At 44.2% G+C, this 20,107-nt stretch overlaps 1 protein-coding gene across 1 annotated transcript in view; it reads right to left on the reverse strand.

Annotated features, from left to right (window-relative positions):
- Positions 1–2,948: 2,948 nt before the first annotated feature.
- Positions 2,949–20,107, reverse strand: part of stk11ip (serine/threonine kinase 11 interacting protein) — a 60,018-nt gene continuing 42,859 nt past the window's right edge. Inside the window, exons 23-26 of the mRNA XM_083633095.1 lie at positions 14,159–14,243; positions 10,786–10,868; positions 8,921–9,147; positions 2,949–4,223 (exon numbers count right to left, since the gene is read on the reverse strand). Of these exons, the coding sequence (XP_083489221.1) occupies positions 4,083–4,223; positions 8,921–9,147; positions 10,786–10,868; positions 14,159–14,243 (536 nt within the window). The 3' untranslated portion in view covers positions 2,949–4,082. The remainder of the gene's footprint in view (positions 4,224–8,920; positions 9,148–10,785; positions 10,869–14,158; positions 14,244–20,107) is intronic.

Consider the following 20,107-nt stretch of genomic DNA (forward strand, 5'->3'; position numbering starts at 1 on the left):
AGACGGCTGAAACAATATAGAATGCCTCTGTACTGCTGGTTTTCTAGTCTGGTAGTTATTAATAGATTTAGACCCAGGATGCCAGGTGAATGCTATTAACTGGTCGCATATGATAGAGAACCAGCTGTACTCTAGTCTGGATGCAGAGGAGTGGATTTGAGCACCAAGGACCCTTTTCACAGCAAACATTTTGAGGTGGTAAAGCAGTAAGTAAAGCAGGGGTAGCCTAATCAATACCATTGGTGACGTTCCATTCCATTTAGGTTTTCCAGTGCCAGGGGCCTCATTAATGTTATTGGTTCTGCTTTACCACCTCAAAACGCTTGCTGTGAAAAGGGCCTATTGGCTAACACTGGTAAGGAGAGTGTAAGCCTCTGATCAGTCTCTTGCTCACGTCGAGTGAGTGAACTAACAGTGAAATGAAGATAGGCTACTGCTCATTTGCTGGTGACTCACAGACCCACGCACGCACACACAGAGACAATACCTTTACTGAGTGCAATACATCTGTTATTATTGCCATTTGCACATTGCTGCTGCACAACTTGCCCTGACTGCACCTTCCATTGACAATATTTGTATTATTTATTCAATTCTATTGCTATTCAATTCCCCCCCAGTTTGCCTACATAAGTATTACTGTTGTGACTATGTAGCCTACCTCCTGTACTTGCACTGTCTTGTAATGGAGCCTCCTAGCATAATAATTTCACACGTGTGTAGCCTACTTGTACAACGGAGTGACAATAAATATCTTGAATCTTGAAACCCTGGATCGCTCCCAACGAGCTCATCTAGAAGAGCAATGTGTGACTGCAGCTCTCAGATCAGGAGGCCCCAAACCGCCCCAGAGTTAGTTGTCTTGAGCGTTGGGCAGCAGATTCCTTGCTGTCATGCACGGCACAGCTGCCTGTGGCTGTAGTGTCCTGATTTACCACAAGGCCAAAGACAGAGTTTGGACAAGGCTGTGGGAACTGCAGTCAGTCCAGATGTGTGCTGTGGGTCAGCTAGCCCGGTCCAGATGTGTGCTGTGGGTCAGCTGGCCTGGCCGCACATCGCGTACTGAGGCTCTGCCCTCTTCTGACTCCTATCCCAACCCTTCTGTAGTGGAGCATGAACTCAGTCACCTTTACACATATCTATGCTTAATCCAGACATCTTTGATAGAGGCAGAGACAGCCACTTATGGAGGTCTAAATCTCATTTAGAACCAGATGTCAAAAGCAACAGTTTCCTGCAATTTAGCCAAGACCAGAGACAGATTTAGAAGACGAACAGACGGACGGACAGATAGATTATATGGGGTTATAAATGTTGAACATGATGGTGTCGCCAATATCAGGTCATACCAAATGTTGATCTTCCCACAGCGCTGGGCCAGCAGGCCCCCCCGGGGTCAGAGAATAGCAAAGTTAGGACACTCAGTCAGTCAGTCACTCATAGACGTTTAGTGGGAATAATATGGGTCATAGCTAAGGATAGGAAGGTGGAAGAGAGTCGGGATTCCAGGGGTGGGTAGGGGGATGTGGGTGGTGGGCGCGTGGTGCCATAAAGCTGGATGGCCACACCACTGCGTCGTGGCTTTAAAAGTTGACGCTTGTTTTATACTGCCGTCTGATTGACATTTTCAATGTCATTGAATATGCATTCAAGTTCTGAAGGTCCGACATCCAGGACTTCCAAGTCGGATACTTTCACATGTTATTTTGACGGAAAATCAAACCCAGAAGACTTTTGACAAACTTCCTTCAAGCAAATGTTCGGTGAGTCCTAACTACAAGTGTGAATGTGTTTTCTTACAGTTGACACAGGATTTGATTTTTTTGCCTCTTTGAGATGGTTAAATAAATATCAGCATTAATTTAGAAACTCGGATGTCAAAATGTTCTGTTTCCAACCTAATCATGTGACTTTGGAGGGTGTTCATGTGGAATTTCCAAGACAAAAGACAAGTATCACCTTTTTTTTGCTGTTACTTAATCACTGTGTGAACCTGCATCATGTGACAGATATTACAGACGGGCATGAAAGCAGCTGCATTGGGCACTAGATGAGCAGCTACCAGGGCTTTGTGTGGGCGTGACTCCGCTACTGTACGCTGTGTCGCAGTGGTTTAGGATCAGGGGGTAGGTATGGCAGACACGTGGGTGTAATTGAAGGTGAAACAGGTCTCTGAACATGTGCACAACACATGTGCAGCGATGGTGGCTAGAGAAATATTTACACAGTGAAATACTTTAATGTCCCTTTCACACAACTCAGTCCGAGTCCCTTATGTCAAGAAAAAAAGAAAAGACCCAGAGGCTGAAAGCCAGTGTTTGTTGTGTTAGTAACTGTGATGTCAGTATGTAGGAAGTTCATAGAGGATGCAATGGATAAGATGGTGATGAAGACATATTCAGAAAGATTCCATTACCATAATATAAAGTATAATCATGTTGTATACCGTATTTCATTTTTTTGTACTGACAATAATTGGAGATTTCTGCAATATCATTGATTTCATTTCATTTAGAATGCCTGCTAATGTAGATTTGAAAATGGCAATGAAAGAGCAGAATACTTTGAGTTTCCTTTGCATAATAAAACCACCAGTGTTGTGTTGTGCTGTCTTCAATATGGAGGATTGACAGCATTAGCCTTAAGCGTGTATGTCAAAATACCAGGTGGTCATTCCAATAATCAGCTGTCATGACTAATAATCACCTACAGGGCTGATGGATGCTTGACAAGGTTCTGCAGATCATTTCAATTTCTGCCAGAGAAAGTGCCAGACACTGAAATGCAGTCACACATTCAAGCTGAGTTTATCTCACCCATCTCTCCTCTAAAACACACTCTGAACATCAGCACACCATGACATACTAAAGCAAATAATCAACATATTACAATTTAATTCAGTTAACATCAAGTGTGTTTTTTAATCATATAAAAATAAAAAAGACACATTTCTGACTTCCCCCCCAATTATGAAAATGTTAACAGACAAATAAATTAAGTTACATTTAGATTTTGTTTTACGACTTCACACTGATATTTACTGCATCACAAAGAGTATTTGATGGATATCACACATCACAGTAGTAGCACCGGGCTACATGTCTTTCTTTCAACCCTGATGCACACAACGGCAGCAGTCCTATAGGCTCTTAACTGACACAACAAAAGTCTTCAGGTACGACACTCGGTTCTGCAAATCAACTGCACTTTTTCTATTTTCTGCAGAAAGTCAACCTGCAAGTACACGGTGACTCGAGGAATTTCTGCACATTTGCCCTTCTGGTATCCCCTTTCTGTTGACAGACTCACACGCTGCACAGACGCATCATAAGACCCTCATTGGGAGTTAAAGGGCGTGAACTTAACCTCCAATGACAACGTGTTGAGGCTTCGCCTTTGAGGAGCAGCCTCGTGCCGAGCGCGTGATGTCACAACTCACTGCACACGGACAACAATAGCCTAGATAGACTTGCACATCATACACACACACACACACACACACACACACACACACACACACACACACACAGGAGGAAGACACACGCACGCACATGCGTGTACACACACACACAAGCTCTCGCTCACCATTTTATGCACCCCTTTAATGCAAAATCTCTCTCCCCACTTCGATGCTCACTCAGTCCCCGAGCATCCAAATCTGCTTCATCCCAGATCGATGCAACAACTTATGAAGACAAGCAAGCACAGACGCATTAAGGTGCATATCATTAGGAAAAGGTGGCAGGAGCTGTAAAACAAACAAGGCACATACCACTTCTGCTGGAGGAAAGTTCACTGGGACGCTATGTCGAGAGAAAATGAATATGCAAACAGTGCTTGTGAAAGCTTGTGCCCCACAAGAATGAGTGCAATAATTTCAAAGCACATGGCTTAAAGACAATGAAGAAACACTGAAAGGTATAACCGGACGGAGAGCAGATTTCGTAGAGGAAATGAGGACACACTCGCTTACGTTCACGAAACGTTTCCCGGTACCGACACACAAATCTGTGCTCACAGAACACAGGAGTGCACACACACACACACACACACACACACACACACGCAGAGTGACGCAGACGTCATGTTGCTGCGTCTTGCAGACTTGTGCTGAGTTTGACTCCGAACATGGCCTCCCACTGGGCCCTGACCCAGGCCAGCAGGCCCTCCAGCAGCTCGCCACTCTGTGAGCGCACGGACCAGGTCTTCTCCTGTTTCACAATCTGCAGGAGGAAACACAACATGGACAATCTTACTACTATACTGTCATTGGAGAGCTGTATGTACTACAGTATGTCCGCAGTGTTTCCCCTACCAATCTACAGGCCTGGCGGGCCCGCCACGCCAACGACGCACCTGCCAGGCCAGAATAGGAAATGCAAAAAAAAAAAAAAATCCCACCCTGCCCATAGGGGCCACTACGGCAATGTTTTAGATTTTAAATGGTCATAACTCACACACCATTCGCCTCCAAACTTGGGGAGTGCGCTCAGGGAGACCTGACGGTTTATCTTGAGAACTGTTCATCTGATCGACTTCAACCTCGGTGAGTGCACAGCCGGGAACCTGACGGAGTGCGGCGCTGAATTTCAGACACGTGCATAATCATAGTGCCACCTACTGGCAACACACAAAATGGTTTATCTCGAGAATCGTTTGTCTGATCGACTTCAAAATTGGCAGGTGCGCTGCTGGGGACCCAAGAAAGTACAGTGTCGAATTTTGTGCAATTCGACCAATCAGCTTTCATGTATATTCAAGACATTTCTTCCGATCGACTTCAAACTTGGGGGGTGCGCTGCTGGGGACCCAAATTTCAGCATGAGTTTGTTCACAGTCACACACAAAAAAAGTGCACCCATGACACATGGGGCCCTATCTTCATACAGGCGATATCCCCTATTAGCGCTTGCGCACCTGTTTGCACGTGCCTTAAAGCAGGGAAGATTGCAGTCCGCTGTCCAGGTGTTATGCCGAGTTTTGCACCCCCGCCCAGCATAAAAAAAGCATCCCTGCCTCACGGGAGCATAATTGTAATGATTTATACAGAAATGTAACGGTTTAAAAGTGATATAATTGTCTGGTAGACGTGACCTCCCTGATTTCTAAGTTAAAACAGCCCGAAATATGTTGGGGATGCAATTCTCGGCGGTGCAAATTAGAGCCCTGCCAAAATCATCTGCGCCCCAAAATGCCTGCGCAAACGGGATTTGGGCAGTCTTAACTACCAGAATTATTCACGGGTGTGGCCAGGCAATGCTGGGCATTATGTCAATCAAAACCAATCAGATTCCCATCTCGCAATGGCTGTGAAAATGGCATGCAATATGTTGTAATTCTCTCCATGCGTAATAGAGTGTACCGTACTCACTCGTGCGAGGACAGAGAGAGATGGAGAGAGCTTATTGACAGATCGTCTGTGGTGCCAATGACCCTCCGGGTTATGAAGGTAAATAGCCTATGTCCATTGTCCAACAAGTTTTCTCAATTCATTTCCCTCTTTGCAATGTGATAAAAGTTTGGCAAGGCTGTGCGTAATGACATATCCAAAATAAATTTTACTTTACACTGCACTGCACGGGGATTACGGTGCGCTCCCACCGTAGCGAGGTATTTAGCGCGTAAGAGGTCCTTTTCAAAGCTCTTAGTGCAAAGTAATTGCGCGCTGCTGACGATAGGATAATGCCATCTATCCCCACATTTTAGCACTGAAACGCCTGCTTTGGCATGTGGCACGCCTATGCCCAGTACAATTATCACAGGCATGCGCTTGTGCCCGCCCCCAATTTGCATTGCGCACTAGGGGTGGGGGAAAAAATCGATTCACCTAAGTATCGCGATTTTTAATGTCACGATTTTTTGGATCGATCTTTTATTCCAGAATCGATAATCGCAAAAAAAAAAAAAAAAAAAAAAAAAAAAAAAATTTTTTTTTTTTTTGGGTGCTTGCAGTCAGGCCACTCACTGAACAGCAGGCCAGGCGCCGCCTACTGGTTTACTAGTGGTTTTATTACTTTATTAGTTAGTCTGAAGTAATAATTACACTTCAGGGTTAAAGTGGGTGCATCTCATTGTAAAATTGGACTTCAAACGGCCCAAATCTGGCTTCAAACGGCCCAAATTTCACGCGCGTTGGCCCATATCGGCCTGGCCTGCTTGGTATCTAATGCCCGGCCTGAATTATGATCCCAGTCCGCCCCTGTTTTTAACTATATCGCCCAGCCCTACTCATGATATATAATATACAGTCTCTAGTGTATGATTCAACTTTTCCCATGTTCTAATCTAGTGTAAAAAAGCAAACAAACTGAAAAAAGAAAAGAAAAAAATAAACAAAATCGCAATAAATCGTAATATCGAATCGCAATAATCGTAGAATCGCAATACTTAAGAATCGCAATATAAATCGAATCGGCACCCAAGAATCGTGATAGTATCGAATCGGGAGATAAGTGAATCGCCACAGCCCTATTGCGCACGGTGTTAAACGAGCGCAAATGCTAAATTAGCACTTTTGGGAAGATATGGCCAATGGTCTCCAGAGCCTCCACCCTAAAATTACTAGTTGTTTTAATTGTAATTCAATAGATGAAGTTCTAAACAAGGAATTCTGGTAATTCACAGATGTCCTGGCCTACAAATCAGGTGGCACATCAGAAGAAAATCTCAGTGTATTCAAACTGAGCAAACCTTGAGCATTATTATCTCACCTTTACCCCAAATGTCCCCCCCCCCCCCCCATTCCCTGAACAAGAGATTATATAAGAAATCCAGTGTTCAAGTGAAAAAATGTATTGCAATTTCTAGGAAAATTTACAACTGAAAATGCTCAATGTACAATCTGTAACATTGCAGTACTGTATATTGAATTGCCCCAGCTCATCATCATATGTCATGTAAAGTGCCTTCAATAAAACTCCTTATTGTCAGGCTAGGTCAGGAGACTGTGTCGTTTTGTTAGGAGATCATGGGGATTCAGGTGGCTTCGTGTGCTACTGGAATGACTGTATGGGAACAAAGCAACCAATAAATGGGCATTTTCTGTGTATTTTTGATTGGTTTTGATTGATCACAGCAGAAAGAGACAAAGACACCCAAAGTAGCAGATTATTTTAAGCAAATAATGACATGGTACAGTAGGAGGCTAAATTGGACTGCTGAGTAAGTGGAGGGTTCCACTTTTGAAATTGATAATTTAAAGATTTTCCCCCCTCCTAATTCTTTTCCATTTGAACCACACATTCTATTTGCTAGCAGTTATTATGGCACATGTTGCAAATAATTCTTAATGGATTTACCATAATCTACAGCAGGCGTCAGCAACCTACCTAGGGCATGGGTGCCACCTCTGGCAAGCGAAAGGGTTAACCAGTGGTATGGCAGCACACAGTAGCAATACGTGGGCAATTAATAATTTTTCATAGAAATGTTGAAATGCCCTGCCAAATTACCCATTTCACAGCATTGCAAATTGTGCAGCCTGTTATTTAGGATATTTATGGTAGTGACCCACGCTACTCTGCCTCTGATTGGTTAACCTCCATACATTCCAAAGCAGCAGAGAGCAGATGAAAATGTCAGCGCGAAAGACAGATAATGTCAGCACCTCCAGCTAGAAAAAGCCTTTGGCACACTGATTGACAAACAAATTTGAAAATGGCACTTCATATCAAAAAGGTTGCCGACCCCTGATCTACAGGCACTCACTGCAGGAATGAGCCAATAATTAACACGTTCACTGCCAACGACGTGTAAACACGTTTTCAGAATCCAGCTGTTGACTGCCAGCGACGTGTAAACACGTCGTTGGCATCGATTTTTTTTTTTTGACGGTGGGTTGTGCATCTAACCCTTTTACATCTCTTATATAAGTATTGGACGTGTACAACGTGTACAACCCATTCCACCGACCCACTAAGTGGCGACAAGGAAGTAGGAAGGCAAGCAAAAAGCAGTGTGATCCATTTCCATTCTCATGAAAATGGATTGGCGGAGGCGCTTTCGTTATCGCGCTGATTGCTGGCGGTGCGGGATTGCAAACTTGCATGGTGGATTGCGGATGGAGCACACTTTGAGGCACGCAGCGTAAATATGACCAGAGTCGCAGGGGCTTCATCGGAGCTCTCGGCCAGGGCTCCGGGAGGCGGGCGAGTCCAGCCGGGCTTCCTCGGGGAGCGGCCACGCAGACAGGCACAGCCAGGCACAGCGGCAGCGGGGCAGTGAGACTGGTGAAGCAGGCCATTTTGCCTTGCAAAATAGCACCAAATTGGAAACAGCCATAAAAGGCTTTTAGAATGGGATTTTCAACCCATTCTTTTTTGTTTCTTTTTCGCTCTAATTTAGAGTAATTTAATTTCTATTCAGAAATTTATTTGAGAGGTCGAGAGTATGAGAAAGTGCATTTGCACAGGTAGGAAAGTGCTTGTGACACGGCGCTGCAGCCAAGAAGAACGCCCACGGAGGGAGGAGTTGAGCAGAGGGGAGTTTCCTGCTGTTATGGAGGAAATTACTGTTCAAAACTATTGTTTAGGTCTTACTGATGCCAAAAATGAATGGTTAAAGTGACTGTTCTATCGAATTTCACAAAAAGCCGTTTATCTCTGAATATTTTTTCTGACGCTAAAACCATGCTGTATTCAATTGCTAATGCTTACATAACTACTAACTCTACAAACTAACTCTTTTAGACAGAGAAAGTACACATTCTATTAGTACTTTTGAGATATTGTATGTTCACAAACTCCAAGCAGAAAAGAATCCTCGGCTCTTGTAAAATGAGCCAGAATCCTCAAAAAACGGCTTGGCAGAAGCTACCTACAGCAAAAAAAAACGGCTGGCAGTCAATGTGTTAAGAATAAGAATAAGAAAACTGACTATCCCTAATCTTAACCACTCGCCCTCGTCTCCCCTCTGGACTGACCTCATCGTAAAGCTTAATGTCCATCCTGCACGGGTCCGACGACCACAGCTGGACCCAGCTCACGCAGCTGATTGGCTGGGTCTCCAGAACCGTGACCGCCCCGCTGCAGTGTTGTTCATTCTCGTTGGCTGTGAGGCTGGCCGAGCTCTTCCTCCATTGGTGATCTTCGTTGAGCAAGTACAGGGTTTCCCGAGTTGCCAGCACCGTCAGCGGAGTCCAACTGTCCTCTGAGGGAAAACAGTGTCATATATTACAACCCGCCTGACACGGTTATGCAATTGGATGTTTTTTGGTAGTCCAAGTGAATAACCCTATCAGGTATTACAGTTGTAATAAATAAATACAAAGTTCTCAAATGAAAATCTAGCCACTGACCAAGTAGGTCACCTGGCTGTCACACTCAAGTCACTCAAATCAACAGCTTACAAAGCATCTTTTCGATCAGTTTTGGTTCCGTTTCATAATCTCCCAACAGCAGAAAGCTCCACCATCTTTATTCACAGGCAAAGGGGAAAGGCAGATCGAGGCTTGCTAAAATTATAGTCATTGAAATTCCATCAACTTCCACAGCTGTGTAGCCTGCAGCTACGTTTTCCCTGCAAATGTGTCTGCTGAGGCACAAACAGAACAGTACAAACAGAGAGCCGGCGTCGTATAGCACCAGTACACATGTATAGACTACATACAGTACATACCAACACATTCACCTGTCTTCCAGTGAATACAGCAGAGTCCCTCCCTGTTTTCCATGCTAGGCTGAAAGGTTATCTCTGACAGCTGCATGACGTCATCCCCTGACGTCACCCCCCCTCCCCCCCTCAAATGTACTTGGCCAATTCCCCCTGATGTTCCGGTGGTTGCTCCACCCCCTCTACTGATCTGGGGAGAGTTGTAGACGAGCACATGCTTCCTCTGATACACGTGCAGTCTCCAGCCACTCCTTTTCACATGACAGCGAGGAGTTTCACCGGCAGGACGTAGCATGTGGGAGGACCCACACTATTCCCCCCAATTACCCTCCCCCACGAACAGGCGCCCCAACCGACCAGAGGAGGCACTAGTGCAGTGACCAGGACACATAACCTTAATCTGGCTTCCCACCCGCAAACACGGCCAATTGTGCCTGTATGGACACCCGACCAAGCCAGAGGTAACACGGGGGCTCGAACCTGTGAGCCTCGTGTTGGTAGACAGGGAATCTAATCTACCACTGCTGCCCTACCCGGACGCCCCCCTCTCCCACATCTGCCTCCTCTACCTAAAGTAATACTCTTATCTCCTCTACCTCTCCCCTTCTCTCATTTCTTTGCTAGCACTTCCGTTTTTATATGATCTACTGTCACTCTGGCTTTTACCCTTGCACTCCTTACTGTTATCACATTTTAATGATAGTGATATCGCTGCTGTATTCCATTTTGACAGTCCTTGTACAGTAAGTCAGTCTGATCTACAGTACAGTGTAAGCAAAAGCGCTAGCCTCAGCTAACCCCCCACGATTTCCACTGTGGGCTCCATTTAAAATGGACCAAATTTTTCATACATGTAGCAATCACAATAAAACAGTAGTTGCCTTAAACACAATGTTGTTGTCTGTCAAAACGGGCTATTCGTGTTCATGAATGTTGCACAGTTTTCAATAACCGAGGGTTTTAAGCGTCCTTTGGTTTCTTGAAAGCGCTATATAAATTAAAAGTTATTATTATTATTAGTCATGTCGAGCAACTGTCTCAGCCTGTCTTTTCAATTGAAAATGGCTCTTGTTCTTCTTCTTCTGGTTACAGGCATGAGAAAAAACAAAAGTTTTAAAATACCCAGTATGGGATTAAATGTATATTTCTGCAATGGGAGCGTCCATGTCACCTCACCTTGTAAGAAGAAAGCCAGAAGGTAGAAGAACTGCAGCTGGCCGTCCTCCACATCTGTCTGCATGTCTTCACACACTAGAGGCCTATCAGATCAAAAGAAATTAACTCTCAGTCAGCGCACACATCATAACCATCACACATACACACACGCACACACACAAATCTCCTCGTATCGCGCCAGGGGCCGGCCAGTTAAAAAGCCTTATTAAACATTTATTTTACAAGGAGCGGCAGTTCCCCCCCTCCTGCTTTCCAAGATGGCAGACTTTGTTTTCATAAGGCAGAGATAATGGAGCGTTGTGGTGGTTTGCGGTTGGCAGGTACTGCGTGCCGTCGGCTTCTGGGCTACTGTGTTGTCTTGTAACTCAAATGGAACCACTTAAACGTCATTGGAGTGAATTTCACAGTCATAGTGAAGCGAACAGAATGACTGACAACTGGGTTTGGATGGCGCAAATCATGCAGGGAGCGCAGTGTGAGATTGTGGTTTTCCGCCACACAAAGGGAAGAAGGAGCGGTTTTGATTTGTTGTTTATTTCTGTTTATTGAGCTGGGGATTTATGTGCGGTGCTGTGTCTTGCCTGAGGACTGCATGTTTTTTCGGCTCACTAATCTACTCCTTCACGATGAAGGGTGTGCCTTGGAATATGGCATCTTGTTCTCATTTCCTCCTCTTCATCTAAACTCAATGGAAAATTACCATTAGTGTTCCCCAATGGTCTGAGACCAAGGGGGGGTCTATGCATCAGTCTCGGTCCGACCGTCACACTGTAATGTCCCAAATGTCCCAATGTAAAGTCCCAGAGTAAGCTCATTTGGCAGGTGGGTTCCTATGCCCCCCCCCCCCCCCCCCCACTACTCAGGCAAGGCCAGACCCCCATGTGTCGACCAGATAGTGGCGCTATAGCAACTTTAACTTCAGAACCAACGTTTTTTCTGCTACTCCTCTGACAAATTGTGTGTGTACCATTACAGTTTTTTGATAGTCCACACCATTTTCATATAATTGACTTCCAAAGTTTCATCAATTGTCATGGGTCGGGGCTATTTCACAAAAATTGCCTTATTTATTTAACCTTTATTTATCCAGGGAGGACCATTGAGAGCACACTCTCTATTTCAAGGATGCCCTGATTACAGCACACAGTATACAACAATTAAAATTAAATTAAAAGTAGTTAAAAAAAAGATTACGGCGTATATAAAACAATAAAACACTAAAACAATAAAATCACATGAAATCACAGGTGCAGACAAATAAGAGGGCTACGCAAAGCAGGTGTAATCCCTATGCAATACATCCTCAAGTAGAGCTTTAAACGACTCTATGGAGAGCAGTCCATCTATCAGGAGCATAAAAGATGAAAGTGGTCTTTCCTTAACTCAGGAACGCATTGTCCTATGGTAACCAAACTTCGTATACGTGTGCAGGTATGTACTCTGTGCAACTATAAAATAAATTGTCATTTCACCTATAGGGGGCGGCGCGCTTAGCAACATTTCAAGTTTTTCCGTCACGGTGAATTTTGTCCAAAACATTTTATTTTTTTTCATTACTGACTGAACCAAGGGTGGACGTCATGTTTAGTAGTTGCTTATTTTTCAATTGACTGTATAGTTTGATACAAAATGATTGCTCAGCTTGAGTTCTGTCTGGAATGTTGCTGATGCCAATGCACACAAATATGTAGTTCACAACTTAATGATTGCCAGATTGACCAAACTCCTAGGATTAGGAGTCACGGATGAACTGGGTTGAATTTATCCTTGAGACGCTGTTGCTGGCCCTACTGCCGCAAAAAAAAAGAAAAAAAAGAGATGGAATGCTCCTCATACTCTGCAATTGTACTTGGCCAATTTCCCCTTGCTGCCCTGGTCGCTGCTCCACCCTCTGCCAATCTGGGGAGAGCCATAGACTAGCACCATGCTTCCTCCAATACATGTGCAGTTGTGAGCTGCTTCTTTTCACCTGACAGCGGGGAGCTTCAGCAGCAGGACGTAGGGAGGATCACGCTACTCCCAACAGTTCCCTTCCGCCCCGGGGATATGTTCTGAGTGAATCTGGTTGTGTATGTGTACTAGGGACTTGATTCCTAGGCTCGCCCACTCTGCGGGCTCGCTTTGCCCGTCCTGCAGCTCGCCGAGCTGGCCTCTGTGCGTCCTTGCCCGCAACTCGGCTGCTGTGTGGCCAATGAGACCAGCATCACTGTGATACATTTTTTCTTTTTTTTCAGGGGAACAAGACATTAACATCCATTATATAAGTACATGTAGATACATGTGGGCATGTAGACACACAGGCGCATCATGCGGGTTTTACCTTGCTCTCCCCTCATAACCTCCCTGTGGCGACGCCCCCCCCCGATCTCCTGAGACATTTAACTGTTACAGCTTGATACATCAAATATAAATCATCAAATATACAGACTGTTACAGCAGCAGCATATTTATATCAAATAATAGGCTGTTAAAGCATTGTATTAATAAGCGAAAGTAAACAAATATTTCACCCTATTATCTCTTTTATCTTATTATATGCATCACTGATGACGCCATCAGTGGGATTTATGACATCACTGATGATGTCACAGTGGGATTTATGACATCACTGATGATGTCAGTGGGATTTATGACATCACGGATGATGTGACAGTGGGATTTATGACATCAAGGATGATGTCACAGTGGGATTTGTGACATCACAGTGGGACAATCACAGTGGGACAGAGAAACAAACAGACAGAGCCCCAGCTCCCATTTATATACTGATGATGATGATGCTGATGTATAGGTTTTTTTCTATACGTTTGTGGTTTTCTTTCTCTGTTATGTTGAAAGATTTTAATAAATAAAAAATTGATAAAAAAAATTAGTCACGGATGAAGCTGTAATATTTAAATGTATGATTATTCACAGGACATTTTAGCTCCTTAGCTTCTGTTAGATGCAGATAACCCAATTCTTTTTCAGTGGGAATCAAGGAAAAGACTGGTATCTTCTGTGTTTTCAGAGGAAAAACTGAGATACAGCCAAACAAAGGTATAGAGACTATCGTAGGCGATAGTGAACCACACTACAAGGCATGTACTGTACGCTTTGGGATTTGGAGCAAAACACGTGTAACAAATTAAGATGTGGTTTACCAGCTAATTTAGGGGGACAGTTTTACTAAATGGAGTCTGACACAAATACAGCGGATTCTAATCAGCTAAAGATGTGCCGGAAATGTGTGAAGTAAAGAACTTAGACCACAGTAACCCCCTTCCTCTTTTTCCTGTGCACAAGTATTTTCTCCACATAAAATCCAACATGTCTGCTACTGGTAGGTGTAGTGCGTTTTGACATGAGGGAGCGGAATCTGACTGTAGCCTACCAGAGATGGTGCTGAGGGTTGAGCCTCGTGGTAGAGATGGACTTCAGCTTGCTGTCTGATTTGGGAGCCATCTCGCGTACGATTCCTGAAGAAGGGACAGCAAAAAGAGAGAAAGAGGCACAGATATCAAGTTGGATGTTTCCTGACCGTTCTATTGGCTACTGAGGGAGAAAAGCATAAGACAGAAAACTAAAGAATAAGAGACAATAAATGCAGTCACTGGGCGTCTGGGTAGTGCAGCGGTAGATTCCCTGCGTGTCTGGGTAGTGCAGCGGTAGATTCCCTGCGTGTCTGGGTAGTGCAGCGGTAGATTCCCTGCCTACCAACATGAGGGTTGCAGGTTCGAGCCCCCGTGTTACTTCCAGCTTGGTCGATACAGCACCGTTGGCCGTGTCTGCGGGTGAAAAGCCGGAATAAGGGTGGTTATGTGCCTGTTCGGGGGAAAGGGGAACTGGGGGGGGGGAGTAGTGTGATCCTCCCATGCACTGTGTCCTGCTGGTGAAACTCCTCGCTGTTTGGTGAAAAGAAGCGGCTGGCGACTGTACATGTATATCGGAGATAGCATGTGCTAGTTTACAACTCTCCCCAGATCGGCAGAGGGGGTGGAGCAACGACTGAGAAATCAGAAAAAAATAACTTGATAAAAAAAAAACTTAGTAGACCTTTTTGGTATTTGGTTTGTTTAGTTTACTAGCGAACCAGGGCTTGGTAACAAAAGTTACTTGGTCTCACAAATGACTCGTTTAATGGGCAAAGTTTTAGTAATCTGACACCCTGCCAGGTTAGAGATTTTGAAACAAAATCTGATTCCAGTCCCTTTAACTTTAGCTAAATGTGATAGACCTGTCTGCATTATTTACGACAACTGACCTTCTCTGGTGTTCATACCAGTTGAAAACACATGGGAAAAAATAGCAGAATATGAGCCATAGAGACACTGCGTAACGCGTCATCATTCAGATGGGGGAAAACAGAAACCCCCCCTCCATCTCCTATGTCACGTGCATGGTTGCGTGTTGCACAAAAAGATCGTATACGGAAGATGAACACTCCAACTTACTTCCTTGACAGCTAGATCCACATTTTTCTTCTCGCCAATTCTCAATGGCTTCCTTGTGTTGCTCAGGAGTACAAAAAAACTTTAACTGGCGATTTTTTACATTTGTTGTCTGCGCAGCCCACCACACAACAGCTTTTAGCTATGTTTAATTCAAGGAAAATGACGCTGGTGTGTGGAAATGAATGGAACTTTTCCTCCGTGATGGACGTGGCCTATTTCATGCAGTGTCTCTATAGGTTCATTTTGTTATGCTCGGCTTTCCGAGCATGAGGAACTGTGGGCTGTAAGACGTCAACATCCGTCTCCTTATACCCAGACAACCTCACGTTTTGGGGCCGTTTCCTGCAGTTGGTTGGGATTATTACTCTCTCACTCCGAAGAACCACACCACAGTTCACCTGAAAAAGGCCCAAGACTGGGATTTTCAGGTGCCTTTGTGTTATTTGATGCCCCCGAGTTGCCCAGTAAACCACTCCAAACAACACGCTTTACAGTTTACAGTATGTGACAGTACTATGAACTGCGAAATTGGTGCAGAGAGGAGAGCATGTGAGTGAAAACTAAAGAGTAGGACTGCAACTAACGATTATTTTCATTATTGATTAATCTGTCGATTATTTTTTTTACTAATCGACTTTTCCCCCAAAGCTAAATGTAATGTCTTCTTTTGTTGTGACCAACAATCCACAACCCGAAGATAATCAGTTTACTGTCATAGACGACTAAAGAAACCAGAAGATATTCACATTTAAGAAGCTGGAAGGAGATCATTTTATTATTTTTTGTCTTTTTTCTGTCTTAATGATTCATTGATTAAAAAATAGTTGCAGATTAATTTTCTGTCAATCGACTAATCGAGTAATCGTTGCAGCTCTCTACTAAGGAGTCAGAGAGAGAGAGAAACCTGGAAAAGACCCAGCACAGATATGCAGCCTAAAAACATCACACCCAAACATTCATAGAAAGAGGTCCACACACAAAAGACAAAGTCAATCTGAGACCTTCTCAGTCTGCCATTGTAGCCATGATAAGAAAGCCACGAGGTCTCTAGTTGCAGGTGTAAGATTTCAGCTCAATAGAATCGGGCAAGAAAAGTGGGTGGGAAAGTGTTGGAGGCACAAAGCGCCAGGGTCACGCTCACAGTCACAAAATGTAGCGTGGCATCTACTGTGACAACAACACAGGGCTTCAGAGGAGATCTGGAGTGCGGCTTCAGAGTCAGGTTTGAATAGATGGTCTTCAAAAGGATTTAAAGGGACACTGTGGCGGCGTGGGAGTGAGAGAACAAAACACTGGGAAACGGTAGCGAGAAATAAGAGGATGACAAAGAAAACCCCGCCTTCCTGTGCAAAACCCTCTGGAAGAAGAGGAAGGGCACGGTCAATATCACTTTTCAAATCAGTGCCCATTTTATCAGAGCACACCTCTGTTTTCCTGTGACTATGTGTGTGTGTGTGTGTGTGTGTGTGTGTGTGTGTGTGTGTGTGTGTGTGTGTGTGTGTGTGTGTGTGTGTGTGTGTGTGTGTGTGTGTGTGTGTGTGTGTGGTAACCAGTGTTGGGAGTAACTAATGTAATTTAACTCCTTTTTGCAGTAACTAGTAGGGGTGTGACGATACACTCAGTTCACGATACGATACGATACACGATATTGGGTTCACGGTAACGATACGATACTTTAACAATATTTTTTTGCGATCGATTTGTAAGTTGAGGGGGCACCCTCCACGCTAATTTGAGTAATTTCACCATTTTCATCCTCCGTGTCTGTAACGTCCCTCGTCTGTTCAAACAAAGCAATGAAAAGGAGAGCGAGCATGCAATCAGATGCAGATCAGTGCCACCATGTTCAGCTTCTTTTTCTCGCGATATGAGATTTCATCTCAACGATACATATTGTCACATTTTGATATCGCGATATATTGTGGGACGATATATTGTGACATCCCTAGTAACTAGTAATCTAATTACTTTTTCAAATTACTGTAGTAACTCAATTACAATTACTACATTTTAAATGGGCCAGTTACTAGTTACTTTAGGACATACATGGGCAAAATGCGGCCCCAGGGCCGGACCTGGCCCCTGGACCATCTCAATCGGGCCCCCAAGGTCCTCAAAGAAAAACAAAACGACCCCCAAAAACTCAATGAAAGGCAGAATTATGTTAATAAATCTCATCTGCTACAGCCATTGGATTTGTATGACTATTACATCAGGAGATTAACAAGAAATTACCAATCACAACGGGAGAGAGGGTTAAAAATAGGGAGACTCCCGTGAAAACCAGGAGTGTTGGCAGGTATGATGTCCAATGTGTGGCCCTTCGCTTACTTGATGTAAGTCAGTATGGCCCTCAGGAACAAAATGTTGCCCACCCCTGCTTTAGGACGTGAAAACAGTGGACAGCTTCAGAGGATTATCCAGTTTATGATCATCAGACCTAGTCCAGGGAGAGACACCACGTCCCTGCTCGGCTAAAATGCTCCACACGCCGCAGCTGCAGCCAGAGCCTATACTGTAGGTAGAAGCAATAAGCTCCCCAATAAGCAAATGTTCCCGTATCCTATGCAGCTACAACGACAGATCAAATTCGACAGTATGTCTTGTCCCACACTGTGCCACAGCAACACTAAACTCAAGATTTTTAAAAGTAATGTAAAAGTTACTTTCCCTAGTACTGTACCTAATTACTTTTATTATGCAGTGATTTTAAAGCAATTCAATTACTTTTTGAGAGAAGTAACTGTAACTAATAACAAATGTTCAGTAACTTGCCCAACACTAGTGGTAACAGAGATAAATAACAGTATTCTGATCGCTGCCATCTTTTTTAATTTAAGGGTATGCAAAACCTTTCCAGGGCTTTTTCTTTTCTTTTCTAAAATTATATACTGCCTTTACAGTTCTAATCAGATAGACATAAAACAGCTCCAGACTTGATTCATCTAATACACTAAATCATGATGTCATAAACCAGTACTGTAGCTTAATTTACCAACAATATCTGATCTTTTTAAAAACTCTGCACTACAAGAAGAAAAAAGTGAAGTAATTTAACCATATTCTTCTTGAAAGTTAAAAGTTCTGCCAGTGAAGTTTCACTTATTTCCAAAGCAGTTTCACTTTCCTCAAAAAAAAAAAAAAAGTGAGTCTCTGAAAATAAAGCAGATTGCTCAACCACTTTCCGATAATATGACTTGATTTGGAAAATGTGCATTGGAATCAAGTCCAAATTCTCCAACCTTTCAAGTCTTTTTCCTTCTTCACTTTTTTCAGTATCAAAGACTGAATGCGAGATGAAATGCTTGTTAAGATGAATATTTTTGCAGTGTGTCATCCAAGATCGCCATCATGACTAAGCGAAGGTGACGGGCCAAGCATGTCAACAACCAGATTTGCAGTGGGCCGACTGTGTCTGTTTCTCTGATTCTCTGGTCTTGGTCAACACTCGTGCTTCCTACCTACTGCCTCCACACCCAGCACCGATGCCCCTGCTTATTTTCACAAGACAAAAGTGAATTCTGATCCGTCTGACGCCAAACCAAACACCTTATCCTCGGCTGCCATATCGGACAGCTAGGAGAGGGGAACTTCAGAAAGTCTGCGTTTTAAGTTCAGCGAGGGGTTAAGAGGCACTGGCCGTGTTTGTGTGGTAAAAGGTGAAGTCGATAGAGGTAAGGCAGAGATCTTTGAGTTCTCCAATATTCTCCACATGCGGAATAGGAGCAGGGAAAGGAAAACTGCTGCTTTGGGGCAGATTTCCTCCCACTTTCTCCACAATTGTACTTGGCCAATTGCCCCTGCTGTCCCGGTCATTGCTCCACCCCGTCTGCCGATCAGGGGAGAGTTGTAGACTACCACATGATTCCTCCAATACATGTGGAGTCACCAGGCGCTTGTTTTCACCTGACAGCAAGGAGTTTCACCGGCAGGATGTGGGAGGATCACGCCATATACGAAGCCCTTGCTGGGCAAAACGTTTGTTTGTGGTGTTGGAGGGGAGCATTAAAGCACGGGATAACATTATACTGTGTGCAGATATTTATTTTATTTTATTTTATTTGAGGATCACGCTATTCCCCTCAGTTCCCCTCCCTCCCGAGCAGGCACCCCGACAGACCAGAGAAGGCACTTGTGCAGCGACCATGTCATACCCTTAATCTGGCTTCCCACATGCAGACACGGCCAATTGTGCCTGTATGGACTTCTGACCAAGCCAGAGATAAAACGGGGGTTCGAACCTGTGGCCCTCATGTTGGTAGGCAGGGAATCTACCGCTGCTGCACTAGACACCCTCCTATAACAGTTTGAGTGATAAAACCTAGAAGCAAAGCGATGAAACACACTTTTATGGAGGATAATGATTAAAAAACACAGAGATACAAACTCAATTTGTGCAAGCGAGAGAAAGCATCTCATCTCAACAAACCACTACCAAACAGAGATGTAGCATAAGTCCCGTTTCAGACAAGATCCCCTTTTGTCTCTTTTTTTGTGCCTGGAGATTACAGAAGTCTCGTTATCTCTCATGTTTCAATGAAGTGATGTCAGACTGGGTTAGCACACCGAGCAGTGAGCTCCAGAAAGCTGTCCCAGTCAAAACCACATCCCTTTTCTCTCCCTCAGCCAGCCAACCTCATCTCGCTCCGTAGCGACAGCGGAGCCTTTGTCGCGCCGACTGCGGTTTTGAACTTCATCCATATGATGGGAGCCAGCTTGGTCCATATGACGGAGCCAGCTTGGTCCATATGACGGGAACCAGCTCTCTTCCTCTCCGCTGACTAAATATTACAACAGCTGTTTGGGGGTTAATTTGCTGTGCTGCAAAGAGACTTCGGCATACTGTACTAGCCAAATAGCTTTCTTACTCCTTAAGGCAGGGGTGTCAG

Source organism: Poromitra crassiceps (assembly GCF_964638095.1).
Source record: "Poromitra crassiceps genome assembly, chromosome: 3".
NCBI classification, from domain to species: domain Eukaryota; kingdom Metazoa; phylum Chordata; class Actinopteri; order Beryciformes; family Melamphaidae; genus Poromitra; species Poromitra crassiceps.